At 70.0% G+C, this 25368-nt stretch overlaps 8 protein-coding genes across 8 annotated transcripts in view; 3 read left to right on the top strand and 5 right to left on the bottom strand.

Moving 5' to 3' along the window:
* CHLNCDRAFT_136809 (hypothetical protein) overlaps window positions 1-3389 on the bottom strand; it is a gene marked incomplete at both ends in the record, with an annotated part of 6053 nt that extends 2664 nt beyond the window's left edge. The window contains 6 exons of the mRNA XM_005845536.1: window positions 199-266; window positions 639-1069; window positions 1317-1369; window positions 1540-1665; window positions 1843-3102; window positions 3384-3389. Coding sequence (XP_005845598.1) covers window positions 199-266; window positions 639-1069; window positions 1317-1369; window positions 1540-1665; window positions 1843-3102; window positions 3384-3389 — 1944 coding nt within the window. The remainder of the gene's footprint in view (window positions 1-198; window positions 267-638; window positions 1070-1316; window positions 1370-1539; window positions 1666-1842; window positions 3103-3383) is intronic.
* On the bottom strand, window positions 3390-5117 carry CHLNCDRAFT_32143 (hypothetical protein). The gene is made up of 6 exons (XM_005845535.1): window positions 4775-5117; window positions 4500-4572; window positions 4258-4386; window positions 4054-4071; window positions 3796-3875; window positions 3390-3670 (listed from the first exon to the last, which is right to left on the bottom strand). Exons 1-6 carry the CDS (start codon window positions 4829-4831, stop codon window positions 3599-3601), a joined length of 429 nt encoding a protein of 142 aa, XP_005845597.1. The 5' UTR covers window positions 4832-5117; the 3' UTR covers window positions 3390-3598.
* Window positions 5118-5750: 633 nt separating this feature from the next.
* CHLNCDRAFT_36454 (hypothetical protein) lies at window positions 5751-8534 on the top strand (the record flags this gene model as incomplete). The annotated part of the gene is made up of 8 exons (XM_005845632.1): window positions 5751-5820; window positions 5968-6090; window positions 6346-6473; window positions 6739-6924; window positions 7195-7338; window positions 7602-7718; window positions 8057-8144; window positions 8429-8534. Exons 1-8 carry the CDS (start codon window positions 5771-5773, stop codon window positions 8532-8534), a joined length of 942 nt encoding a protein of 313 aa, XP_005845694.1. The 5' UTR covers window positions 5751-5770.
* Window positions 8535-9119: 585 nt separating this feature from the next.
* CHLNCDRAFT_136806 (hypothetical protein) lies at window positions 9120-13865 on the bottom strand (the record flags this gene model as incomplete). The annotated part of the gene is made up of 10 exons (XM_005845534.1): window positions 9120-10073; window positions 10259-11639; window positions 11848-11934; window positions 12097-12159; window positions 12350-12455; window positions 12569-12694; window positions 12962-13106; window positions 13299-13491; window positions 13691-13756; window positions 13846-13865. 10 exons carry the CDS (start codon window positions 13863-13865, stop codon window positions 9120-9122), a joined length of 3141 nt encoding a protein of 1046 aa, XP_005845596.1.
* Window positions 13866-14372: 507 nt separating this feature from the next.
* CHLNCDRAFT_36451 (hypothetical protein) lies at window positions 14373-17626 on the bottom strand (the record flags this gene model as incomplete). Its single annotated transcript, XM_005845533.1, has 11 exons — window positions 14373-14913; window positions 15057-15151; window positions 15301-15388; window positions 15535-15630; window positions 15782-15909; window positions 16021-16107; window positions 16245-16341; window positions 16521-16628; window positions 16827-16929; window positions 17017-17071; window positions 17193-17626. 11 exons carry the CDS (start codon window positions 17624-17626, stop codon window positions 14651-14653), a joined length of 1554 nt encoding a protein of 517 aa, XP_005845595.1. The 3' UTR covers window positions 14373-14650.
* Window positions 17627-17897: 271 nt separating this feature from the next.
* CHLNCDRAFT_136804 (hypothetical protein) lies at window positions 17898-19088 on the top strand (the record flags this gene model as incomplete). The annotated part of the gene is made up of 4 exons (XM_005845631.1): window positions 17898-17957; window positions 18177-18382; window positions 18535-18873; window positions 19022-19088. 4 exons carry the CDS (start codon window positions 17898-17900, stop codon window positions 19086-19088), a joined length of 672 nt encoding a protein of 223 aa, XP_005845693.1.
* A 2663-nt stretch (window positions 19089-21751) lies between these two features.
* Window positions 21752-23420, top strand: CHLNCDRAFT_58549 (hypothetical protein). The gene is made up of 5 exons (XM_005845630.1): window positions 21752-21988; window positions 22140-22216; window positions 22447-22519; window positions 22684-22760; window positions 22914-23420. The coding sequence occupies exons 1-5, from the start codon at window positions 21787-21789 to the stop codon at window positions 23241-23243; spliced, it is 759 nt and encodes a 252-aa protein (XP_005845692.1). The 5' UTR covers window positions 21752-21786; the 3' UTR covers window positions 23244-23420.
* Window positions 23421-24011: 591 nt separating this feature from the next.
* CHLNCDRAFT_58548 (hypothetical protein) overlaps window positions 24012-25368 on the bottom strand; it is a gene marked incomplete at both ends in the record, with an annotated part of 4532 nt that continues 3175 nt past the window's right edge. The window contains 3 exons of the mRNA XM_005845532.1: window positions 24012-24193; window positions 24413-24530; window positions 24720-24896. Of these exons, the coding sequence (XP_005845594.1) occupies window positions 24012-24193; window positions 24413-24530; window positions 24720-24896 (477 nt within the window). The remainder of the gene's footprint in view (window positions 24194-24412; window positions 24531-24719; window positions 24897-25368) is intronic.

Below are 25368 nucleotides of genomic sequence, written 5' to 3'. Positions count from 1 at the left end.
GGGGCGGCGTGATGCGTGTGAGGGCGTGAGAGCGCGAGAGAGAGGCTCAGGGCGAAGTTGGGCAAGCTCAGCCAGGCGCGGCCACACGGCACTAGCCCCAGCAAGCGGCCCGGGCCAAACCACACGCTCCCATCTCCATCCCTGCCAAAGCTGGCGCACCCCCCAGCAGGTGGACGCCACCCAGGGTTCACCCCCCACCTGCGACTGCTGGTAATAGGCGGTGTAGTCTTCTGGGGTAGCCAGCTCCCGCGCCGTCCTCAGCGCAACTGCGGGCAGGCGTTGAATCCTAGTTTTAATGCTTCGGTAGCAACCACTCAAGCATAACACTGCTTCGACGCGGCAGCAGGGTGCGTGGAGCTGCTGCCAGGTGCAAGGCACCGCAACAGCTGCTGGGCCCGCCCAACACCGGAGGCCGGGCGTCCTCCTGGGGTTGGCTGCAGCACCGCGGAGAGAGCCAGCAGCAGCCCAGGCCAGCGGCAGCTGCAGCGCGACAGGCAGCAGCCGGGCCAGAAGGCGAGGAGCAGGCGCGCCCAGCCGCAAGGCGGCTGCCGCAGCCAACCCAAAGGCAGTAGCAAGGCAGCAGCAAGGCAGCAGCAAGGCAGCAGCAGGCAGCAAGGCAGCAAGGCAGCAGCGCTCACCGGGCTCATCCAGCATCCCGTGCGACGCCGGCTCCACCTCCTCAATCACCTCGCTGCCGCTCCTTGCTGTGCCGGCGAAGCGGGGGCTCCTCCCGAGCACGCCCGCCACCACCAGCGCCGCCGCCGCCGCGGCCGAGGGGCTGCCGGCGTCGGCGCCTGCGCCGGGGGCGGCCGCCGCAGCCGAGGCGCCGCGCGCGTCCACGCCCTGCCCGCCGCCGCCCCTTGCCCCCGCCTCTGCCAGCGCGGCCGCCGGCGCCGACTTCTGCTCCCCCGCGGGGGCGGTGGCTGTGTCCAAAGCTGCCATGCCCGCGCCGTGCGCCGCCGCGGCGGCGCCGCCGCGGCTGTCGCTGGCCGCGCCGGAGCATTGGCCCAGGCTGAATGCCAGGAGCATGGAGTCCCTCACACCCAGCGCCGCCATCATCACTCGGTTCCTGCAGGACAGGATGCAGGGGGGCTCTGTGTGCTGACCCTGAACCCAAGCTCCAGTGCGCCACGCCTGAGCAGCGCGTACCCTGCACCACTGCCCCGCCCACCACCTCACCTGGACGCCACCCCACACACACACGCACACACAGCAGCACCACATGAACACGCCCGCCACCGCATCAACCAAAGCACCACCACCCACTGCCACTGCCACTGCCACGCGCGCACACACACGAACACCGCAGTACCCACCTCTGCTCCAGCTCGATGTTTTCCAGGCGCAGGCGCCCCACCTGGTCCAGCACCTGTGGGGAGGCGGTGGGGCAGGAGGTGGAGGCAAGCGGGGGTGGAGGGGGTGAGAGGCAGGGCAGCAAGGGGGCAGGTGGGCATGGGGTGGAGGCGGGAGGGCGTGGAGGCGGCAGGGCGGCACGGGGGCAGCCGGGCAAGAGGGGCAGGCACCGCGGCCGCCGCGCACCTGCTCATACTTCACCTCCGCCTCCCGCACCGCGGCGCGCTGCCGCTCGCGGAACCGCTGCTGCGCCTCTCGGTTCTTGCGCCGCGCCTCCGCCAGCCGCGCGTCGCCCTCGCCGCCCTCCACGCCCTGCCGGGGTCAGCCAGGAGCGCAGGCGCATCGTCGCGCATGCATATGCCTATGGTAGGTGCCTGTGGCCTGGGAGGGCCCTGCTGCCAGGCACCAGGGCGCCAGCGCACAGAAAGGGGCAGCCAGCAGGCGAGCAAGCCGGCGGGCTAGGTACAGGAATGCCGCGCCCCACCCCACCTCCATGCCCGCAGCCTCATCTCCCGAATCCGTCTGGCCGCCGGCGCCGGCGTCGCCGCTGCTGAGCAGCAGAGCCGCCTGCTGCTGCCCCTCCAACTGGCCCAGGGCGGGTGGCGGCAGCGAGGCCGCCGCGGCGCCGACCGCGCCGGGCAACGCAGGGCTTGGCAAGGGTGGCAGGGCGGCAGCGGTCGCGGGGTCGCATGCGGCCAGGGCCGCCGCCACATCTGGCGGCAGCTCGGGTGCCGCGGCCTTGCCGCCGGCTGCCTTGCGGCGCTGCGGCCTCGCACGCCCCCCTGCTGCTTTCGCCTTCTTCTTCTTCTGAACCGCCTGCTGGGTGGAGGGGGGCAGGGCAAAGGGCGCCGGCTGGCTGCTGCCTGCGGCCCCGGCTGCCTGCGCAACCTGCTGGACCGCCTTCTGCTGCGCTTGCAGCAGGGCCTCAAAATCGAAGACCGGCGGCGGCCCTGCCGCTGCCGCTGCTGCTGCCGCGGCTGGCTGGCTGGGCATGCGAGGCGCTGTTGCCGCCGTCGCACTGCCGCCGCTGCCCCTAGTTGCGGGCGCGGCGCTCGCAGGAGCTGCTGCCGGCGCCACAGGTGCGGAGCCTGGGGCCTGGCCGGCGGCCGACTGCGAGATGCCGGCGCACGCATCGTTCATTCGCTGCAGCTGCTGCAGCAGCTCCTGATCCCGGCGCTCCCTTTCGGCGTCCACGCTAGCGCCGGCCCCGCCCCCGCCGGCGCGGGCGCCTGCCGCGGCCGCGGCCGCCTGCTGCGCCGCCACCTGCTGCTGCAGCGCGCTCAGCGAGGGCTGCCACTGCGCCGCGGCGGGGAGTGCGGCGCCGCCCGGCAGGCCAAGGCTGCCGGGCAGGGCGCCCAGGCTGCTCAGCCCCTGCAGCGCATTCATGCTGTGCAGCGCCTGCAGGCTGCTCAGCGCGTCAAACGCGCCCAGCGCCGGCAGGCCCCCAAGGTTCTGCAGCGCCGAAAGGCTGCTGCCGGCGGCGGGGGCGCCGCCGCTGGCCGAGAAGGGCGGCAGGCCCAGCAGCCCAGCCGCAGCCAGGGTCTGCGTCAGGCTCAGGAAGTCGCCATTGCCCGCATTGTTGCTAGCCTGCTGCAGCAGCTGCTGCTGCTTTTGTTGGTGGTGGTGCTGCTGCTGCAGTTCTTGGTGCAAGAGGAATTCCAACTGCCCCGCGGCGGCCGACGGAAGTGGCGGCAGGCCTGCCGCTGCGGCCGCTGCTGCCAGGTTGCCGCCATGCGCTGCCAGCGGCCCCTGCAGCCACGAATGGAGCCCGTCAGAGCGCGCGGGGTGTTGCTCCCCTGCAGCGCTGTCACTCCCCCTATCATGGCGCTCGCCCTGCTGCCAGCGCTTGCCTGCGGAAACGCCAAGATGGATTCCAGGCCAGGGGGCAAGGGAGAACCCCTCGGACCCTGCATCGGGCTGCGTCGCCCAGGTCGCCCCTTTGCCAGAGCCTGTCCTGCGTTTATTCTACTGATCGCGCACCCAACGGGGGGAGAAAACGCCCATAATTTTAGGACTACAACTTGTGTGACACCCATGTGACCGGCTGTGACACATCCGTTCCATCGTTTGTTTAATCCATGTTTCGATGCCAATCGAAGCTGGCGAATCGCCCGCATCATGTAACGCCGGCGTTGCGCCCTAAAATGGGCTGACGACTGTGCCTTGAAGGGTGGCTGGCGGCGGCGCCGCGGCGCTGCCACGCCAGGCTAGCCTAAAAGTTTGCGGCTGGTCGGGCCCCCGCCTGTCACTCCCCCTGGATGGTCACCACCACACGCCGCCGCCCGCCGTGGTCACGGTGCTCGCACAGCCAGATGCCCTGCATGGGCGCCGCACGGGGGCGGGGCAGTCGACAGGCTTGCACCCCCTGACGGCGGCACCAGTGCCTGATGATTTGATTTGTTTTTGCGCGCGGTGCAGGCGGGCGTGGGCCCGCGCGCTTGCCTGCCAGGTGCCCATGTTGAGGCGGCCGTTGGTGATCGGAATACTGAGCGCTGCTCCCATCATGGATGCCTTGCAGTGCGCTGGGAGACGGGCAGCCATGCAGCAACCGCAGGATCAGCGAGCGAGCGGCCAGCTGGTGGCGTCAGCAACAGCACACAAGGCCCCCCGGTAGGCTGCGGCAAGCACCAGGGTGGGGCAGCGCATGCCAGGGCGTGCAGACCTCCCGCCAGACCAGCGGCTGCAGCCCAGGCCCCACACCTGGCATGTCATCAGGCCCTGGGAGCGGCAGCGGGAGGCAGGCGGCATGGCAGCACGCGCACAACAAGGCGCAGGTCAGAACGCTGCCGCCACGGAAGCCGACCGCGGCAGGCACGAGCGCAAGAGCATGCTGCAACATTGCAATGCACCAGGGCAGCCAGAACCTGCAGCAGACACGGGTGCGCACTGTGCGGCACCGCTCACCCTCATCCGTGTGCACCCAGGGCGCGCCCCGGCCCTCGGGCACCACCCGGTTTAGGAAAGTCTCCATGTCCACCCTCACATCGGGGTCGGCATTCTCGTTGATGGTCAGGCTGGCAGATGTGTGCTGGACTGCAGGAGGAGATGGCAAGGCAGCAGCAGTTGGCAGCAGCCACGCGCGCCAGGCCACGGTGGCACAGGCACTGGCGGCGGGCAGGCAGGCCGCGCCGCCGCTCAGCGCTCACTGAAGATGTGCGCCAGCCCGACCTTCACGCCTGCCAGGCTGCCGGAAACCTCCCGCACGATGTGGCTGGTCACCTGCAGCGGGCGCGGGGGCAGGCGGTGGGGCTGGTGTTTTCGATGCAGGGGCTGGAAACGATGAGAGAGACAGAGGCGCCGGCGTGAGGTCCCGCTGAAGAGCGACACATGCAGGCCGTGGGGTGGTGCTGCCATAGCAGCAGTGGAAGAGCACGGGGCGCGCCGGCGGCGGCGCCGTCCAGCCCGGCTGCGCCTCGCTCACCAGGTGGCAGCCGCGCTTGAATGCTGGCAGCGTGAGCTCGTGCTGGCGCCACACCATGCTGCTGGTGCCGCTGCTGCTGGGGAGGGGAGATAGAGGAGGCGGCACGCCCAGGGAGAGGAGCAGAGCTGCGATGACGGCGGTGGCGGCGGCGCTGGCGGTGAAGGCCGCAGAGAGCCACGCCGTGGCTGACGGCCAACCGGCGTCCTGCACGAGGCGCCGATCAAGGTGAGCCTGGTGTGGCCTGGCTGCTGCTCCGAGATGGCGTGCTAGTGCACCGGGCAGTCGCGCAGAGGCGTTTGACAGATGTGGGGTTGCCCCGGCAGGCCACTTGGATCTGCAATTGAGGTGGGAGTGACTGCCGCTCCTCCTCAGTAGGGGAGATCAGGGTTTTCATGACGCCGTCCGCCAGGTAGGCGCCGACTCAGGCGGCGGTAAAAATGGGGCGCCCCTGCCGAATTAATGGGGTGCCAGCACGCCACCCAATGGCAGCGTCATCACATCAGAGAGTATCCATGCTTTGGGGGGGCGTCAGGATGCTGCTCATGTGCTCCACCCCGCCGCCGCCGCCGCTCGCCAGGCTGGACCTTGTCCATCTTGAGCATGTAGCTCTCTGCGCTGCAGACATGGCTAGCAAATAGCAATCTTAAATCTAACACCCTCATAGGAGCTCGTCCTGAGCACGCAACAGGAAGCCCTGGCCCACCCGCAGTGCTGCGACGATTTAGCCAGCTAATTCCGCGAGCAAACAACTTGCAGAGCGCGATCCGGCCGACTCACGTGGTCTGGGGGCGGCTTCCACAGAACGGGGCTCGCCCATCCCGTTGCGGCCGGCGGTGCTGCGGCGCAGTGCCAATCGGTAGCTTGAAATAGCGTGGCGAGCGCCCCGGGATTGTGGATCCTGCCTGCGGGGCCCAGCAACGGCACCTGCGGCGCAGGCGCCGCCACCGCTGCCGCCACCACCACTCGGGAGCCGCGTAGAGGCTCCAGGGGCCCCCCATGGGGTCCTCTGTGGTGCTGGCCACTGCGGGGTATGACCACACCATCAGGCAAGCAGCTGCATGGGCTGGACGCGGCGCGCCTGGGCAGCGCCCCCCCCGCAGGAGCGTGTCGGCAGACCGCCGTCGCTCGCGCTGCCGCCGGGCCAATCTCACCCGCGCTGCCACCGCTGGCCGTGCGCGGGCCGCCTGCCGCAGGTTCTGGGAGGCCACCTCCGGCATCTGCTACCGCACGCTGCAGTACGCGGACAGCCAGGTCAACAAGCTGGAGATCACGGCTGACAAGACGCTGATCGCGGCGGCGGGCAACCCACACATCCGGTGAGCGGCGCGCGGCGAGGGGGATGCACGGCGCCGCGCGGGCCGTGGAGCAGGGCGCAGGCCTGAGCCCTGCGGCGGGGGCGGCAGCGAGCAACGCATCCCGGCGCCGGGCCGGCGGGGGCGGGCCGCCGCTGGGGCAGCGTGCACGCCCACATCCGTCGCTCGCCGAGCGCGCAAGCGCCCCGACACCTGTGCCTGAACTCCCCTCCCTCCCTCCCTCCCCGCCCATCCCCGCCCACCCGCTGCCTGGCCCAGGCTGTACGAGGTCAACTCCAACAACCCCCAGCCCATCATCAGCTACGACGGCCACACCAGCAACGTGACGGCGGTGGGGTTCCAGAAGGACGGCAAGTGGATGTACAGCGGCAGCGAGGACGGCACAGGTGGGCAGCGCAGGCGGCGGCGGCGGGGCGCGCGGATGCATGGATGCCGTGGGCCGCGCGGGCCGGGAGGGTCCTCTCGGCTGTGATGCGTGGTGCTGTCCCGGCACCGCGGTGCGCCTGCCGGCGTGGCTCGGCGACGCCTAGCGGCCGTGCGGTGGGCTGAGTGCTGCTGCTGGACGCTCTGGAGGCCGCCTGCCCGCTCGCCGCGCCAGCCCTCTGTGTCCTCCCACCCACCCCTCCCACGCCCCGCCCGCCCGGCGCGCAGTGAAAATCTGGGACCTTCGGGCGCCGGGGTGCCAGCGCGAGTACGAGAGCCGTGCGGCGGTGAACACCGTGGTGCTGCACCCAAACCAGGGCGAGCTCATTTCAGGGGACCAGCACGGCAACATTCGGGTGTGGGACCTCACGGCCAATGCCTGCAGCTGCGAGCTGGTGCCGGAAGTGGGGACAGGTGGGCTGGCACGGGCTGCGCGTGTGTGTGTGTGTGTGTGTGTGTGTGTGTGTGTGTGTGTGCGGCCTGGGGGGCATGCTGCGCGGCGCGCCGGTCTGAGGGGCGCGGTACCGCAGGCTGGCCTGCCGCCAGCCTGCACGTGCAGGAGCCGGGGCGGCGTGCTTCGTCCAGCCGGTCGGCCAGCCAGCCCGCGCGGCCCTCCGCTCACCCGCCTGCCTGCGGCTCGCCGCCCTGCCTGCCCCTGCCCGGTCGCCCCCACCTGCCCTGCAGCGGTGCGCAGCCTGACCGTGGCTATGGACGGCTCGCTGGTGGTGGCGGCCAACAACAGCGGCACCTGTTACGTGTGGCGCGCCATGCGCGGCTCCTACCTCACCACACACTTTGAGCCGCTGCACAAGCTGAGGGCGCACCAGGGTGAGGCCGCTCACCTCCCTCCTGCTCCCTGCCTCCTCCTCTCCCTCGCCTGGGGCTGTGCCGCTGTGTGTGCGCCAACCCCGGCAGGCGGCCGTGCCCCTCCGGTACCACACAGCCGACCGCCCCTGCCCCCTCTTCGATAAGCCCCTCGGTACCACCCACCCCCCTCTGCTGCCCGCTCCCCTCTCCCACAACGCCGGCATAACAACTCACATACCCCTCCCTCCCTCGCTCTCCACCCTCCCTCCCCGCCCACCTGCCAGGCTACGTGCTGAAGTGCATGCTGAGCCCCGACGTGCGCCAGCTGGCCACCACCTCCTCTGACAAGACGGTCAAGCTGTGGAACCTGGATGGCTTCACGCTGGACCGCACGCTGGCGGGTGGGTGGGCTGGGTGGGCCTTGTTCTGTAGAGGGGGTGGGGATGGGCAGGGCAGGGCAGTGGGAATGTGTATGCGCGCGCGCGCGCGCGTGTGTGTGTGTGGTGTGGACATGAGCATGCTGCTGAGTGTACGCTGGCAGGTTGGCTGGGCTGGGCCTTATTTTGGAGCATTTGTGGAGGGGTTGGTTGCGCAGGGTGGAGGCAGGGGGTGGCGGTTGGGGGTAGGGTGTGGTGGTTGGGGCTGCCCCGCTGGCTGCTTGCAGCATTGCTGACCACCAGTGCTTGCCGCCAGTGCTGACCACCAGTGCTGGCCGCCGTTGCCTGCCGCCCGCTTGCAGGCCACCAGCGGTGGGTGTGGGACTGCGTGTTTTCAGTGGATGCAGCCTACCTCGTTACCGCCTCCTCCGACTGTACCGCCCGGCTGTGGTGAGGGCGCTGCGGGACTAGACTATTGGCTAGTGGGGTGGTGAAGCGGCGGGGCTGCGCAGCGGGCTGGACATGGGTGGCGATGCGTTGGCAGGCCGGCCGGCTGCCAGCCACGCGCCCGCGACGCACACCTGCCTGGCCTGCCCCCTGCCGACCGCCTTCTCCCCGGTGCCTCCCTGCCTGCCTGCCTGTGCCGCCCTTTTACATATAATCTACTTCTACGCACCACAAAGGTTAACTTTTCCTTTTTGATTGATCTGAATGTGCCGCCCTGTGCTTCGCAGGGACCTGAGCACTGGCGACGCCATCCGCATCTACAGCGGGCACCACAAGGCCTGCACCACCTGCGCGCTCAACGACAGCGCCATCGAGGGGCGGGACGACGGCTGAGGGCGAGGCCCAGGCCGCCGCGCACGCTGGGCTTGGCCCTGGGCGGCGTGCGGCGGCTGCGGCGCCGCTGCCATCCTTGGGAACGTGACGTTCCGCCCAGGGCTTCGCCCCGCCACCCCCGCCTGCCTGCCTGCCTCGTGCAGCGTTGCTTGCTTTTCACTTGTCGACAGTACTCCCTGCCCGTATTCCTTTGCTGCATCACTGAGACTCTATTGGTTGCCAGGCCCTTTGGGGCGCCCTCCGCCCGCTGCGTGCCCACCGCACGTGCAACACGTGACATGTCTGAACACTCTGAGCGCCACAGGAGCCAAGCTGCCGCTTACAGGCGGGGCAGCGGCATTAGTCTATTGAAGGAGAGGGCAGGCGCAATGCAATGCAGCGGGAAAACTGGGTTGGAATGCTGCTGCTGCTGCTGCTGCTGTGCTGGGTTCGTACGCTGGCAGGCTCGCCGCGCGGGCCCCTCGGGCCCGCCGCAGGCTCGCCGCCGGTAGTCTCAAGCTGGCAGGCTCACCGCGCAGGCCGCTCTGGGCCGCTGCAGGCTCGCCGCCGGTGTTCTGATGCTGGCAGGCTTGCCGCGCGCGCCGCTCAGGCCGCCGCGGGCTCGCCGCCGGTGGGTGTGCCGCCGCGGATGGCGGCAGACAGCGCCTGGATGCCGAGGCGGCCGCCGGGGGCGCCGCCGCCACGCCCGCCGCTGCCGCGACCGCTGCGCCCGCGCCCCCTGCCCTTGCTGCCGCCCGCGGCCGCAGGCGGCTCCCCGTCCGCTCCGGGGGTAGCCACGCCGTTGCCTGCAGCGGCGGCGGCGGCAGACGCCTCTGCTGGCGCTGCGCCGGGCCCTGCCTCGCCGCCCTCGGCCCCGGGCGATCCGCTCTTGCCGCCCTTGCCGCGGCTGCCGCGGGGCTTGCGCGGCTTGGCGCCTGCCGCCGATCCGTTGGCCTCTGAGGCCGCGCCACCCTCGCCCTCGGCTGCCGGGGCGGATGCGGCGGCGGCGGCGCCGCTGCCACCCTTGCTGAGGCCCGGCGGCGGCTTGCCACCTCCTGCCTTCTTGCCCCCTGGCGGGCCGCCCAGGCCAGGCGGCGGCGCTGAGCCTGCCGCGGGCCCCGATGCTGCTCCACCCTCTGCCGCTGCCTGCGGCGGCTTGCGCTTGGGCACCACCAGCACCGCTCGCTTGCCGCCCGCGCCGCCTTCCGCGGCAGCCATGGCGGGGGTGGGGCCCGGCGCCGGCGCCGGCGCGGCCGCCGCGCCCTCCTCGCCGCCTGCGGGCGCCTTGAGCTTGCGGCCGCCACGCGGGCGCTTGGGCTTGCCTCCCTGCTCCGACGCAGGCGTGCTGCCGTTGCCCTCGCCGGCGCCGATTGAGGGTGCGAGGGCGAACGCCGCCTGCTGCGCGCCGCCGCCCCGCCCCCTGCCACGCCCGCCCCTGCCTCCTGCCGGCGGCGGCGGCCCGGCGCCGCGAGGCGGCGGCGGCGGCGGCGGCGGCGGCGACACGATGGGCACGACGTCGGGGCCGCTGCGCCTGGCTGGCACCTCTTGCCGGCGCATGCCCTGCACCACGGGGGCCAGGACAGGACAGCCGCTCAGGATGCCATTCAGGCAGCAAGCCAGCAGCAATCAACCCATCAAAAACAACCCAGCAATCAACCCAGCATACCAAGCAGCACAGCAGCGCAGCAAGCAGCACAGCAAGCAGCGCGGCAAGCGGCGCAGGCGCGGCGCGGGCGGCCACCCACCGCCTGCTGCTGCTCCTGCAGGAGGCGGGCGCGCTCGGCGGCCTTGTGCTGCATGTAGGCGTGCTGGGCCTCTGCTGACATGGCGGGCGCCCCGCTGGAGCCAGCTGGCGACACCTCAGCCTCCACGCTGCCGTCAATGGCGGTGGGCAGCTGGATGGCACCAAACTGAACCAGCTGCTGCTGCCGCGGCGGCGGCGCCTGCACCGGCGCGCCGTAGCGCACCGGGGGCTGCGCGTGGGGCGAGCGGAGGGGCGGGCCGCCCCCAAACTGCGCCTGCTGCTGCGCCTGCTGCTGCTGCTGCTGCTGCTGCTGCATCGCCCCCACCCCAAAGGCCATGACAGGTGAAGGGGGTGGCACCCCCGGCCGCTGCTGGGCTGCCAGGAGAGGGTGGCCCAGCACCACGGCTGAGTGCTGCTGCTGCTGCTGCTGCACCGCCTGCCCCCGCACCACGGCAGCCCCCGCAGGGCCCCCAAAGCTGGCCATCACCGACACGGGCTGGTGCTGCGCGTGGTGGTGGTGGTGCGGCGGGCCCGCCCCAGGCACCGGCATGCCGGGCGCGATGGGCCCGTGCGGCAGCATGCTGCGCGCAATGGCGGCCACCGCGCCACCGCCGCCGCCGTGCGTGCCGGGCTGCTGCTGCTGCTGCTGGTGCGGGCCCGGCGGCGCAGCGGGCATGCCCATCGCATGCTGCTGCGGCGGCGAGGTCAGGTGGTCCATGATGTCGGCCTGAGAGGGCAGGTTGACGGGAGGCTGGGCCGGGCGCGGCTGGCGTGGGCGCGCCAGCACGCCCGGCGCCTGCTGCTGGCCGGCCCCGGCATGCAGCTGGGACAGGCCGTTGGCGGCCTCTGGCGCCGCCGCCGCCGCCGCCGCCGCCGCGGGGTCGCGCTTCAAGATGCGGGTGGGTGCGGCGCGCGGGCTGGGCGCCAGGCGCTGCTGCTGCTGCTGCTGCTGCTGCTGCTGCTGGGCGTGGTGGTGGTGCTGCTGCTCCGCGGCGGCGGCGGCGGCCGCCGCCTCCTGCCGCTCCAGCTGCTGCCGCTGCTGCACCTCCGCCGCATCCGCCAGGCTGCCGGGCTCGCTGCGCGGCATGGAGCTGCCCAGCGTGGCCAGCCTGCTGCTGGCCAGGGTGCTGTCGCTCTGCTGCGCGCTGGACGCGCTGCTGGCCAGGCTGGCGCTGCGCTCCAGGGCGGGGGCGCCCTCGCCCTGCGGCCGCCGCGGCGGAGGCGGCGGTGGGGGGGGCGGCCGCATGCCGTACGGCACGTCTGGGTGGGTGGTGCTCTGGGGCGGGCGCTGCAGCGGCGCCTGCGGCTCGGGCGGCCCGCCACGCTGGTGCTCGACCCACTCGCGCTCATCCCGGGGGTAGGGCCCCCGCTGCGGCGGGCCCCTGCAGCGATGAGGCGCAGCGATAAGGCATAGCCGGGCTGGGCACATGCAAAGTGTACTGCTCAGGCACGGCAGTGCCCCTGTGGGCCCTGCACCAACTTCCCAGAAGCTCCCTCGCCAGGCCATCCCCAGCCCCACAAACACAGCAGCGGCACCTCGCTGCCCCGCTGCGCCTGCCCCACCCCACGCCTCGCTGCCGCACTCCCCACCTGTGGGGCGGTGGCGCGTCGCGGTCATACGAGTGGCGCTGGTGGTAGCCGTACTCCCGCTCATCTGGAGGACCATCATAATAGGCCCTGCAACCACATCACCACACCACACATGCCGTCACGCCATGCCACGATCCCAGTTGCTGGTTTGGCTATCAATCAGATGAAGCGGGGAGGGAGGGCCGCAGGAGAAAGCTGCAGCAGGTGCGCAGCGCAGGGCACGCAAGGCGGCAGGCTGTACCGCCGTACCTGCGCGGCGGCCCGTAGCCCTCCTCAAACTCTGGGGGTGGATAGTGGCGTGGCGGGGCGTACCTGCGCCGCAGGGCAGGGAGTGGCAGCACGTTGAGCACGGCTGCACCAGGTGCAGGCCTGGCGCCGCTGCTTCTTCCCAACTGCCCAGCCACGGCACAGGCGCAAGCACTGTGCGAAGGCAAGACTGGCAGCGCGGCAGCCAGCAGGCAGCCCGCCACGCCGTGCAGCAGGCCCCAGCTGCGCAGCGCACCTGTCGCGGTCGCCAGGCGGCGGGCCGTGCCGCTCGTACCGCTCCCGCTCATACGGGCCTGCAAGCCACCGCCCAAACTGCACACGCTCAGAACCCGGCTTGCCCTCTGGGTCGCGAGCAGCACAGCACACCTCCAAGCACACACAAGCCACAGCTAACCGACACCAGCCGATTGTGCCAGCTGACCAGCTGCAGCCCCACCATCACCACGGCACGCACCCGGTGGCCCATCGTAACGCGGCGGTCCGCGCTCAAAGTGGCGGTCGTACGGCAACGGGCGGTCAAAGCGGTCGAAGCGCTCGCGGTCGTAGTACCGGCCGCGGTACGGCCCATCCTCTGGCGGGCCTGCACCCAGAACCGTGGCACAGCGCGTGGTTCGCATGCGGGCAGACCCGGTCAGCAACAGGGCATGCTGCCGAGTGGCACATGCAGCCTGCGGCTGCGGCAAGGCCGCTGGTGCAGCTGGTGCACGCTGGGCGTGCTGGTGCAGCCTGGACGCGCTGCAGCCGACGAGAGTCGCAGGGCGCAATGCAACACACGGCGGTGAAGGCCAGCAGGCGGGGCAGGCCTGGCCGGGCCGGCCCCGCCCCTGCGCCCACCAGCGCGCCCCACCTGCGTAGCTGCGCTCGTCCGCGTCCCAGGGGCGGCGGTGCGGGTCGTCGCCGTAGGGGTGCCCCATGCGCCCGTGCCCGCCCTCGTGCCCCTGCCCTCGCTCGGTGCCCAGCACCGGGAACTCCTGCTGGCTGGCCATCTCCACCTGCGCACCCAGCACGCGGCAGCGGCACGGCGGGACACACCTCAGCGCAAGCACCTCGGCAGGGGCCAGGAGTGATGGAATCTCCATGCTCTGTCGTGCCCTCAAGGTGCGCGGTGCCACCTGCGCTTGCTGCCGCAGCCAGGGTGCCGCCACCTCCGCCTGCCGCAGCAACCAAGCTGCGCAGCGCCCCACCTGCTTCTTGCGCTCCTCGGGGAGCCCCGCGCCGCCCCATGCAGGCGTCGGCTGGGCCGGAATCGCGCGCTCCGGAGCGTGCTGCTTGGAGGCGGAGGCGTCGTCGCCGCCGCCATAGCCGCCGCTGGCGGTGCCCCACCCGCTGCCCTTGCTGATTAGGTTCACAGTGGGATCATTGCCGTTGTTCTCCTTCCTGCAGCAGCCAGGCCCCCAGCCCACTCCATGCACCCTCAGCGACAGGATGCGCAGCAAGGCCACAGCCACATGCTGCTGGCGGCGGCGGCGGCGGCGGGTCTGACGGAAACTCCGCTGGCGGCTCCCAGCGCGCTGGCCCAGGCTGCCGCCTGCCCAGGCCGCCGCACCGCAAGCCCGCCAGGCCAGCCCCTACTCACTTCTGGCTGGGCAAGTTGATGGGCTTGGGCGCGGCCACCTTGCCCAGCGACACCATGCGGCGCTGCCTGCAGGCCGGGGGCATCGCAGATGGTGTTCACGGGCCGGTGAAGCAACTCAGCGGGCCAGTCAAGGGCCGAGGGCTGATCGGACGCACCTGGCTGGAGCTCCCAACATGTTGCCCGCACTTCCCGATGCTTGGCAGACTCACTAAGCCGCCGCAGGGGGGCTGCAGGAGGGCAGGCACAAGGAGGCTGGTGGGCGGCGAAGGCGGCTCCACCAGGCTGCCCGCGGTGTTGATCAGACCCTGCGGCGGGCCGTGCCTGCCCTGGCGCCCCTCCCGGCTGCAGGGCGGCGCCGCGTCGCCCCCTGGCATTCGAGCCGGGGCTGGGGACACCCCTTCCGCCGCAGCCCCGGCACCAGGGCGCCGCCTGGCTGCTGCCCTCGCCTCTGGCAGCATCAGGCCGTCACCCCAGCGGCTGCGGCCTGCTGCAGCTCGCTGAGGCCCCGCTCTGATCGGCCTCACCTTCGCAAGCAAACAAAGCAGGGCGCTGGGCCTCCTAGGGAGCGCTAAATCTAGCTTTCTTATCCCCAAGGGACCCCGCCTAGCGCGCAGAGAAGAGTGGGCCGCAGAAGGGGGCCACAAGAAGGGAGACCTGCTGACTGGGCCCCAGAATTGGCGCTGGAGGGGCAGGTTACAGGTCTGGGACTCAATTGACGCAACCCACGCCGACTGGAGCGCATCGCAATGGCGCCAGCAGGCCAGAGGACACCGGCGGCACACCCCCAGCCGCCGCTCGGTTGGGCAGCAGGCGGCGGGATGAACTGCCACGCCTGGCACTGCTGCAGTGCTGCGGCCAGCCCAGACTGGGTGCACCAGCCAAGACCGCATGCTGGTCGCGCTCTCAGCTTGCCGCCGCTCGGTGCCGACCACCCGCTGCCACTGCCGCCGCCGCCGCCGCTCAACCCAAGCAGTATCGGTGCTTCACGCCGGTTGGGAACCAGGCAGGGTCGCCGTGGGCGAGCAGGTGCACGCGCGGCGGCTGCCTGTCAGCGGGCACATAGGCCGCATACTCGCTGTTGAGGCGCAGCAGCTCTCGCAGGAGCACGCGCCGGATGGTGCCAGCCAGCTCCTCGCTGGGCGCCACCCCCGGCGCAAGCTCCACCCGCACCGCCAGCTGCTTGTCCAGGTCAGCGCTCTCCTCCACAAACAGAACAAACTTGCCTGCAGGAGTGGAGAAGGGCGCGGGAGGGGGCGGGGCAGGCAGCGAAGCGCAAAGAATGGTGGTGGGTGTTGAGCGGGGCGGATGACGCGGCGCTCGCAGGGTGGAGGCCTCAGCCAGCAGCCATCCCGGGGTGCTGCCGTACCTGTGGTGAGCGCCGTCAGCTCTGGCTGCTCCAGCCCGCTCATGACATTCTCGACAAACACATTGGCGCCAAAAACGGACACCGTCCAGAACGACCTGCATCAGAGGGTGGGTCGGTCTTCAGCCAGTGCCTGCCATGCCATGCCTTGCCCTGGCGCAAGGCTGAGCAGCACACGCTTCCAGACAGTGTGCTGGCAGCAGCTGCGGGTGACCATCTCACAGGCATGTGGCCCACGCAAACTCACCGCCCGAAGACAAAGGCAAAGGGCAGCCTCCTGGGCTGCAGGTCGGCGGGCAGCACAAAGCCACGCTCTTTCACGAATGCCAGCATGTCTGCACCACAGGCACAGACAGGGGTGGTTTGTGGAGTGGAGGTGTGTGCGGGGTGTGTGGAGCGCCAGGGACAGGAGGGGCCAACGGGCAAGGGCCACACAAAGCTAGGAGCAGGGATGCGTCAGGCTGCCAAGCTGCAGTACCACCTTCATAAGAGATCAAGCCGCCCGTATCGCCTATGCAGTACCGCAGCAGCGGCGCAGCGGTGTTGGGCGTCCCCGTCGCCGTAACCACCAGCGTGCCTGCACCGGTGCATGGGCGGCAGGGCTGATCCGATACGGCGGCTGAATGGGCTGGGCTGGGCCGGGCTGGGCCGGGCTGGGCTGACACTCATCATGCCTCCTTGCATCTCAGGCGGCATCCGCATCCCCGGCAGGCAGATGCAGCATTCACCATCCTCTGGGTGCCTCTCCAGCATGCGGCAGTACGGATCGTACTGCAGCAGGGTGGGCAGCCGCTCTGCGCCAAACAGCTGCCGCGCCGCCTCGGGCCGCTGCGCCAGCCACCGCCGGATGGCCACACTGCGAGGGGGGAGGCGGTGGGTTGGATGGGCTCCGGCCAGTATGCAGCCACACATGCCCGCCTGTGCCCCCCCACCGCAAACACCAGCTCCATGCCCAGGCTCCACCCACCTGAGCGGCGTCTCATTGCCAATCACGCCCGCATCTGCCGTCCCATAGAGTGACACCACATCCCGCAGAATGTCCTTCATTCCCAGCCTGCGGGCTCCCATGGGCAGCAAGCTCCTATGGGCCAGACCGCCTGCCAGCTCAGCATGCCTGCCGCAGCAGGATGCGGGCAGGCGGCAGCCCGCTGCTGCAGGGCACAGGAAAGCCGCCCCTGCCGGCCTGCCCACCTCTGCGCCATCAGCGTGCGCCACTCTTCACTGAAAACCTCCCCCGCCAGGCACAGCCGCATGCGATACTCGCCCCACGGCACCCCCGCTGCCATCCCTGCAGCCAAGAAGCAACAGCTTGGCCGGGGCACAGGTGCCAGTCGTGGGGTGGTGGCAGAGCGGGCACTGCTGGCGGATACAAGGCAGCTGTCGTGCCAGCACGCTGCAGCTAAGTCACCCGCCTGGACCGGCTGCACCAGCACCATTGCTCAGGCTCATCGCACTGCCCTCACATACCCGCATCAGCCACCCCCTTGAGGAAGGGCGGGTAGCCCAGCAGCAGGGTCTGGCTGTGGTGCGGCGCCAGCGCCTGGACCAGCGACAAGATGTCTCCCACCTTGTTGCCTGCACAGCATCAGCGGGGCACCGCCAGCCGGCAGGTAGGCAATGAGCAGCAGGAGCAGGTGAGCCGAGTGCAGGCAGGCGGCACAGCATCACCAGGGAGCAGATCCGAGTACACTGTCATGGGGCTGCCGCTCAGGCGCACGGAGCCCCCAGGGATGCGGGAAAAGCTGGGTTGTGCTGCTGCGCCCGCTGCGCCACCTGGCGTCACGGTGGTCAGGCGGTAGCCCTTGAGCGTGAGGAAGCGCAGGCACAGCGTGGTGAACAGGCCGCCCACCCAGCTGCCCAGCGGAAAGGCAACCACCTGCAGTGTGGATGTGGGGTGGGCTACTTGATCAATGTGGCTGCCAGGACACATGCGCCAGCGGCGGATGACACCCCACAGGCTCACCGCTAGGGTGGGCTGTCGGTGCGCCTCTAAGTTGTCCCAGCACAGCTGCTCAAACCTGCGGGCTCGCGATGGGGCGGCGTGATTGGTGAGGCCAGGGGAGCACCCTGCCTGCCTGCAGCAGCGCCGCCTGCCTCCCGCAGCCCTTGCCCAGGCACGGCTCCTGCATCCACACGCACCTGGCGCATACCGCCAGCTCATCGAAAGCGTTGCGGGCCCACAGCGTCGGCTGGCCGCTGCTGCCGCTGCTGCAGTGCACAAAGTCTGCGGCGCCGATGGTGCCGCCAGTGCAGCGCTGGGGCAGCGGCCAGCGGTGGAAGTAGCTTTGCTTGGAGGTGAAGGGCACATCCTGCCAGCTGTAGCACGGCGCTGAGGGCTGCTCTGCGTCGGCAGCAGTGCAGTCCGGCTGGCTGCCGGCGGCGCCACGCCCGCGCCGATGCGCGCTGGAGCAGAAGGCGCGGTAGGCGGGCACCGTCGCCACGGCCTGCTTGTGCAGCTCGTGTGCGGCCTGCACCGCCCCCTCAGGCAGGCACTCGCCGGTGTTTGCAGCCAGCAACCGGTCCAGAGGAAGTCTGGCCCAATCGGTAATAGTGATCGGAAGGCTGGGCGGCATGTCAGGAGGAAGGTGTGTGCCTGCACGGGGTGGGTAGCTGGGGGGGGAGGCCTCCAGGTGAACCTGGCTGTTGCCAGGTCATCTGCCACGTGGGAAATGAATGTGCCTCCTAGATCAGGGACACGCCTCTCCCCTCCCCTCTTCACTTGCCAGTTCTGCCCATCACTGTGGCTCAATTTCCCGGCCAGCATCCGTGCAGCACGTCAGCTCCCTTACGTCCCCCTTGCGGTCTGGCACCTGCATACGGTCTACCGCACTCCCCGGCGCAACCATGGCTGCATACCGCTCCCTGGCACTGATCAGCCTGTTGGGGCTGCTGGCAGCAGCGGGGGTGGCACATGGCCGACCGCTCCAACCAGTCCCTTTGGTGAGCCGGCAGGTGTTCTTCCCCTTGATTAAGTGCAATGCAAGCAGGATGCCTTGTGAAAACGCTCGACTGGTGCCGCTGCACACCTGCAGCAGCAGCAGCAGCAGGCGCCCCCCGCCCATGTGCCGCCTCGTATGCCTGAGCGCCGCGTCGCCGTCGTGCCTCCGCTTGCCACCACCGCAGGAGACGCGGGCTATCCTGATCAGTGCCGACTGCGCCCAGAGCCTGTATCCGGCGCTGTCCAGCTGCCGTGCCGACACGGTGGCGGCGGCAGCCACCCTGCCGGGCTGCTGCTCCGGGCTGCAGGCGCTGGCGCAGGACTGCATCAACCAGGCGCTCTTCTATGTGGGGGACGACGCGCAGGCCGTCCAGAGCGGCTCCGACGAGCTGTGAGCGCTCGGCCTGCCTGCCTGCTCGCCAGCCGCGACGCGCAAGCCGCGCCTGCACGCTGTCGAGCGCCCTGGCATGCTGGGGGCCGTCAGGCCCAAGCAAAAACATCTGGCGCCTTTTTGCCCCTCCTATCCGCGCCCTCTCCCTGCAGCCAGCAGCTGTTTGGCGCCTGCGGCATCGCCAGCGTGACCATCACGCCCGTTGCCAACATCACCGACCTGCCTGGGGACCTCAGCGGCGGCCCCCCTGTCGACACACCGCCCATCAACACCCCGGACACCACCGTCACGGACACCACCGGCAACGGTGGCAGCCCGCCGCCGCCAGTGGACTGCGTCAGCGCTGCCGGGGGTGCCACCGACTCGTGCTCCGCTGATGGGGACGTGGCGCCCGGCACGCTGTGCTGCACCAGCCTGGAGGCGCTGGGTGTGGACTGCCTGAACGACTACAGCGACGCGGTGGCGGCAGACGACGCGCAGGCTGCTGCACTGTGAGTGGCGGCCGGCGCTGCCTGGCTGGGTGGCTGGCGGGGAGGCTGGTGGGCGGGCTGCCTGGTCGGCAGTCCCCTGTTGGGGCTCCCATGCGGCGTCGCGGTCACCATCCTCATGCCTTGATGCTTCTGCCTGCACCCCGTGCAGGGCACAACTGCTGGAGGGCTGCGAAATCGACCTGGCAGGCATCAACAACAGCACCCTAATCAGCTAAAGGTGTGCACCACAGACCAGAGCTGATGACAGATGCTTTGTTGTTAATTCTTGTCCTATAAGTACCGCTGCTGATTTACTGATGCACTGATGGACCTTTGTTGAAATGAGCATAGACTGCCAAGAACGGCGGGCGGGGGAAATCCACTAGGCATTAAGAGCATTGCAAGCAGTTGGGACAGCAGCAGTATACCATGCAGAGCTGTGCACTGCAGCTGGGGCAAAGGGAAAAGGGGGGATCCCCAAAGGGAGTGGCGAGCAGCCACTGTGGCTGCCGACCAGCCGGCAGCCAGTCAGCTGCATCACTAGCTTGCCCTGTGTTTTGGCTAGTCCTCCCCCCGGTGGCACGTCGAACGCCTCCCCTGTCTAAAAAATGTAAGGCCCTATCTCGAACTCTACCCCTCCAGCTGATTTCCTTCCTTCGGGCGGGACAGTTGGACATACTGCCCAGCGCTGCCGCCACAGCACGGCGCAGCACGGGGCCCCTCACAAGCGCCCACCCGGCCCATCATGCCGAGGCTGGTGGCTGTCGAGACTTGCCGCCGCTGGGACAGCAGCACAGACCCGCACGAGCCGCACGAGCGTACCGGCCGCTCTCACGTGCAGGCCATGCCCGACGCACGGCAGACTGGAAGACGCGGCAGGGTGGCCCACAGTGTGGGGGAGCATGCGGAGACCTCGGCAGCAGCTTCCGCGCAGGCCTCGGCGGAGCCGACGGCGCACGCAGTCGCTGCCGCCGTCCCGCCCGCGGCGGTCAACTCAGAGCTGCTCGCTCACGACAAGCTTGTGGGTGCGGCCACCCCAGTCGTGTGGTGCTCCTTCATGAGCAAGTATGCAGGAGAGCTGAGCCTCTGCAACAACCCGCAGTGGATGACCATGGTCGTGGCAGGTCGGCGCCTCCTCTTGCTTCCTGTCCTGTTGTCCCTCCTCCCTGCCCGCCGGCTTTCCTGCTCACACGCTCGCAGCTCACCCTCGCCCCTGCGCACTGCGGCCACTGCCCGCAGTGACAGCCGTCCTGCTGCTCTGGCCGCTGGCGCACCGCCGCAGCTATGAGCGGTGGCGGGTGGCGGGAGTCCTGTTCATCCGGTCTTCTGCTTTGTGCGGCCATTTACCTACAGGTGTGCGCAGCCTGGCACAGCATTGAGCCTCTTCTTTTCAACAGAGCTGTAGGAAAGAGCATCGCCTGCGCCCTGCTGCATGTGGCGGCCAAGGGTGCGCAGCCTTCGCCAACTCCTCGGCTCCTGCTGCCCTAAGCCCCCCCGCCCGGCATGCAGCTTGGACTGGTTCGACAGCGTCGCCCCCGCCACCGAGAGCAGCGGCACGCTGGGCTGGCTGAACGACGCGCTGCAGCTGCTCATGGGTGAGTTGGGGGGGTGGGCCGCGCAGATGGGTGTGGTGGCATGCACCGAGCACATGCAGGCATGCCAGCATCGCCGCTGCTTTAGCATGGGAGGCTGGCAGCGGCCGCGGCTGCCGCCGCGCCGCATGGCAGGCGCGCCCTGCATCTGCCCCACACGCCGCATTGCTGCGCTCTGCCACCTCCAACCCCCGCTGCAGCCGACAACGTGACGCTGCTCGCGTATTCGAGCGTTGCCGCCCAGCTGCCCTTCCGACTGCACATGGCGGTCCAGGCGGCGGCGGTGGCGCTGATGGTTAGATTTGGCTGCAGCCCTTCTGCTCCAGCAAGCTGCTCAGCAGCTCGCCCATGCGCCAGCGCGTCGCCACGCTGCACAGCGGCATGGCGGTGCTGGCGGCGCCCCTGACGCCCGGCGATTACGCCCTCGTCCCCAAAGGTGAGCAGGCGGGGCCCGGGCTGGGCAGGCCCGGCATCGCTGTGCGCTGCTTGCACACCGCTCAGGAGCTCTTCAAGCGCCCGGTGCCCACTCCTGTGCCCGCCCTGTCATGGCTGCCGCTGCTGCAGGCGAGCGCCAGCAGTGCGCCGCCCTGCTGCTGATGTGCTGGCTGCTGGGCGGCCTGCTGCTGCCCACGATGCTGCTGCTGCCCAGGGAGCCGGGTCCGGAGCCAGAGCAGCAGGGCCCTCGCCGGCCCCTCGCGGCCGCGGCATCGGCGGTAGGCGCCACGCTGGAGGGCTGGCTGCGCATGCTGCTGTACGGCACCCCGCCGGCGCCCCCGGACCCCGAGACGGACAGCGAGGAGGAAGGGGAGGAGGAGGGGGGCTCCGTGTTCCACCTGCTGGGCAGCATGGGCATCCCCTGGTGGCTGCGCTGGTGGGGGGTGCTGGTCACCATCTGGGCGGTGTCCTGCGCTGCCTCCCCGCAGCTGGTGTAGGGGCAGCCCGGAAGAACAAGGATGAAACATGCCTCAGGCAACAGGGTGGAGCGTTTTGCCACACCAAATTAACTACACTTGCCTAGTCAGTACAAAAAAACCTCTCTCCAGCAGTATTGTCTCTCTTCGCTCTCCTCCTGCTCCGTTCCAGTGCACCACCCTTGTGTTCATAAACCTCCTCTGCTTCGATACACTTTATGTTTCATAGATGCATTCCTGTGGCCATGATTTGCGGACCCCCTTCCAAGTTCTGTGCAATCAAAAACACATCTGCGGCATGTACATGCGAGTAAGCCGCCACCTCAGTGGCGGCGCCCTGTAGGATCGCGATGTGCAGAGGCAGGTAGCTCGTCAAGTGCACTTCTTCTTCGTCCTCTACCAACTAGTAGACCGATAAGGGGCGTCGCAGGATGGCCAAGGGAGGCAAGAAGCAGAAGGAGGCCGCTTCGGCGGGCCAGGACGCTGTGCTGGACCTTCGGATGGACAGCAGCACGCCAGAGGCGCCGCGGGAGGTCGCCGCTGAGGACAGCGGCGGCTTCCAAACGCCGTGCACAATTACTGGGGTGATGGCGGGCCTGAGCGGCGGGACTCTGGGCTATGTGTTCGGATTCGGTGAGTGGAATGGGCCGCAGGCGGTCTCACCTCGGGGTTTGGATTGCACCGGGCCTGGCGCACCGCTCCCGTCCCACCCCTCTCGCCTGCTACTGAGACTGCCGCTACTCCGCTACTGAGACTGCCTGCCTGGCCGCGCCTGGCACTGCAGGCGGCTACTGGATGCGTCACATGCGGGGCGGCGGCCAGTGGAAGCCGTCGCTGGCAGAGGGCTGGGGCTCGGCCAAGGTGTGCACACGCCCCCCCTTGCCAGCGGAGCTGCGCCCGCTGCGTTCCATGCTTGTGGCCTGTTGTTGCAGCCCTCAGACACGCCGCCCATCCACATCCCCAGCATGGGGCCACTCACTCGGGGTGGCAGGCCGCCAGCCCGGATACCCTGGCTCCAGCAGGCGCCGCACAAATGACCCCGTCTCCTCTGCCACCGCTGCCGCCCCTGCTGCTGCCCCTGCTCCTCGCAGACGTTTGGCATCATGGGTGGGCTCTATGCCGCCGTCAGCTGCTTCATGCAGCGCCTGCGCCAGAAGAACGATGGTGGGCCGGCTGCGTCGATCGCCCTTCTTTCTGTTGGCCGCCCACGCGCTGCCGCCGCCCGCTCGAGCTCGCTGTTGCTCAGGGGTCGGCCGCTCGTCTCCCCCTGCCGTGCTGCACGCACAGATGCGCTGCCTGCCCTGCCTGCTACGCCTCTGCCCCTGCAGCCTGGAACGGCGCCGCGTCTGGGTGCGCCACGGGGCTGGCGCTGGGCTGGAAGCAGGGCCCGCTGAGCGCGCTGCAGGTGGGCGCCGGCGCCTGCAGCAGCCTGCCGGGCCGACGCCACGCGATGGTAGCAAGCAGTTGGCGCCGTCGCCTCCTGGTGCTGTGGGGGCGCGCCTCCCCTGCCGCCCTCCCAGCCCTCACATCCCACCCGCAACCGCCGTTGCCTGTGCAGAGCTGCGCCATGCTGGGAGCCTTTTCTTTCTTCGTGGATGGCATGGGAGTGAACCAGGCAGCAGCGGCGGCGGCTGAGAGCCCGGCAGGAGCATCTGCCGAGCCTCGCGGCGGCGGCGGAAGCGGCGGCAGCAGCGGCAGCAGCGGCAGCCAGTGGTGGCAGGTGCCGCACCACCACCCGCGGCAGCAGCGCAGCGCGCTGGAGCTGCTCCTGTCGCCTGCTGTGCCGCTGCTGGCGGCAATGGCGCCCTGCGCATTCGGGGCACCAGAGGGAGGCCCTCCCGGCAGCAGCGCCCCGGCAGGGTGCAGAGTCGTGCGGCGGCGGCGCTGAGCAGCCCCCTCCTGCATTTGCTTGCCCACCCTTGCCTTGCCTGCCAACCTTGCCTGCATGTGCCCCTTCTGCCTGCCACCCGCTACTTCACATCCATTTCCTACTCCCTCTCAATCAGCCATATCATTCTCTCTCAATCAGCCATCCATTCTCAACAGCTAATGTTACAGCTCTTCCGAAACAGCTGGTGCGGTACAGAGCTCTCTTGGCTGGCATAGTAGCTCCGTCTTGCAGCGGATCAAATGAAATGTGGGGGTGGGCCCCTGGCATGCAGCACGCTGCACAAAAGGCAAGGGGGCGGGAGTCAAGGCGGGGGGAAAACCAGAAAGGGCAAATGTTACGGTTTCAGGCTGGGCTGCCGTGCGGCGGCAGGTACCAGTCAGGGCGGCGCTGTGAAAAGAAAGAAGGCAATAGAGATGCGGCCATACGTTACTGAGGGGTTACTGAGGGGGAGGGGGGGGAGGCAACCCGCCGAGGGGGCAAGGGATCCAAGAGATCGAGAACCGGAGGTGTCCCCCTAATCGCTACCCACGCGGAAACGCGTAGCACGGGAGGGTTAATCGTACAGAGGAACGGGACAGCACTCAAGGCCGGAGGGAGGCAAAACCGCTTGGCGTGCGCACGAGGGGGTCGGGTTGGTGCCGGGGAGTGGCACCTACTAGTGTCGTGAGGTCGCTTCAAGGCAGTGGGTGGCACGGCGCGAGGGCCGCTGGCAGGAGCACGGCACGAGACGGCCGCGGCAGGCAGCGGGCCAGCGCACGCCCCCGCTCAGTTCACGGCCACCGCCACGGGCGTGGCGGCGGCCCCGGCGGCGGCGGGCCCCCTGGCGGCCAGCAGCCTGCGGTTGTCGCCCGCGCCCAGGCTCCCGGCGGCCTGCAGCGCCGCGGTACCGATGCTGTACATTTCTGGAAAGTAGGGGTAGGAGCGCACCACAGCCACCCCCTTTTGCGCTCCGGTTGGGGGTGGGGGAGGGGGAAGGGCCCAAAGAAGCGGTAGCAGGGTCAGAAGGCAGCCCCGGGGACTGCGCACCCATGGCAGCCCTTTTTTGAAAACCAACCAAGTTCCGGCATGCCCGACCAGCCCCCCCCCCCCCCCCGAGGCCCTCCCCCACCCTCGGCACACCCTGCCGCGGCAGGCCCCCCCCAGCCTGCGCAGCCCCCTGCCGCCACATGCCCCACGCGCCTGCTGCGGGGAGAGCACGTAGCCAAAGGCGTCCCGCACGAAGCTCATGCACACGCAGTGCTCCTGAGTCATGTTGGCGCTCAGATCCGCCGTCGCCTCGTGCACCTGCGGGCCGGAAGGAGGCGAGCGTGTGTGTTTTGGTTGGTGGCGGAGGAGGCGAGACTTGAGTGGTGGAGGCGGGTCAGCCGGCTGCGCCCTGGCCTGGCTGCCGCGCCCGCCGCTCCCTCGCCGGCCCCCGACTCTGGACCACCACCACACCGCCACCGCCGCCGCCGCCCCGCGTCCTGCGCCCACCTGGAGCCATGATGCGGTGGCCTGCTGCATGGCTCGCAGCGTGGTGGGCACCTGGATGGCCTGCAGGCGGTCAAAGATGAGGCGCCGCTCGGCGCACACCTCCTGGATGCGCTGCAGGAAGTTGGCGCGCGCCGCAGCCACCCGGTCCAGCTGCTGCGCGCTCAGCTGCACCGCGCCCTGCACACGTGAAGGCAGGGGTGCGGCGGGGTGGGGGGTAGCGGAGCAGCAAGGGTGAGCGGCGCGGGCGGGAAGTGGGGCGATGGCGAGGCGAGGGGTGGGGGCGCACGCGTGGCGGAACCCTGCGCGGCTGAGCCAGGCCTGTGCCAGTGCCATGCGCTCGCCACGAATGCCCGCAGCAGGCTGGGCAGGCCGCGCAGACGGACAGCAGAAGCAGGGTTTGCGGCGCACGCACCGCGACGGCCTCCCAGTGCCGCATGTCGTCGGGTGCGACGTCGGAGCGACCGTCATCCAGTGCGGCAGCAAACCTGCAGGCACCAACACACCGCCAGGCCGCGGATGCGGGCGAGGCGAGGAGAGGTGAGGCGAGGCAGGGAGGGTGGCAGCGCCGGCGTGGCGGCGATGGCCAGCCTGCCGCGGCTTCCGCCGCTGCCGCCGCAGCGGGCCCTCCCCCACCCCGCCCCAGGAAACT

This window comes from Chlorella variabilis (assembly GCF_000147415.1).
Source record: "Chlorella variabilis unplaced genomic scaffold CHLNCscaffold_17, whole genome shotgun sequence".
NCBI lineage: Eukaryota > Viridiplantae > Chlorophyta > Trebouxiophyceae > Chlorellales > Chlorellaceae > Chlorella > Chlorella variabilis.
The sequence above is the reverse complement of the archived record's forward strand: the minus strand, read 5'-3'. Positions and strand labels throughout refer to the sequence as shown.

Bases quoted from the DNA above. Each gene is read 5' to 3' on its own strand.
- CHLNCDRAFT_32143 (XM_005845535.1), bottom strand. From the start codon at position 4,831: ATGGTGTGGCGCCAGCACGAGCTCACGCTGCCAGCATTCAAGCGCGGC. The intron at 4,573-4,774 runs GTGAGCGAGGCG...CGCCCGCTGCAG, and splicing joins TCAAGCGCGGCTGCCACCTG to GTGACCAGCCACATCGTGCG. The intron at 4,387-4,499 runs GTGAGCGCTGAG...CTCCTCCTGCAG, and splicing joins CGGGCTGGCGCACATCTTCA to TCCAGCACACATCTGCCAGC.
- CHLNCDRAFT_58549 (XM_005845630.1), top strand. From the start codon at position 21,787: ATGGCCAAGGGAGGCAAGAAGCAGAAGGAGGCCGCTTCGGCGGGCCAG. The intron at 22,217-22,446 runs GTGTGCACACGC...TGCTCCTCGCAG, and splicing joins AGGGCTGGGGCTCGGCCAAG to ACGTTTGGCATCATGGGTGG. The intron at 22,761-22,913 runs GTGGGCGCCGGC...TTGCCTGTGCAG, and splicing joins GCCCGCTGAGCGCGCTGCAG to AGCTGCGCCATGCTGGGAGC.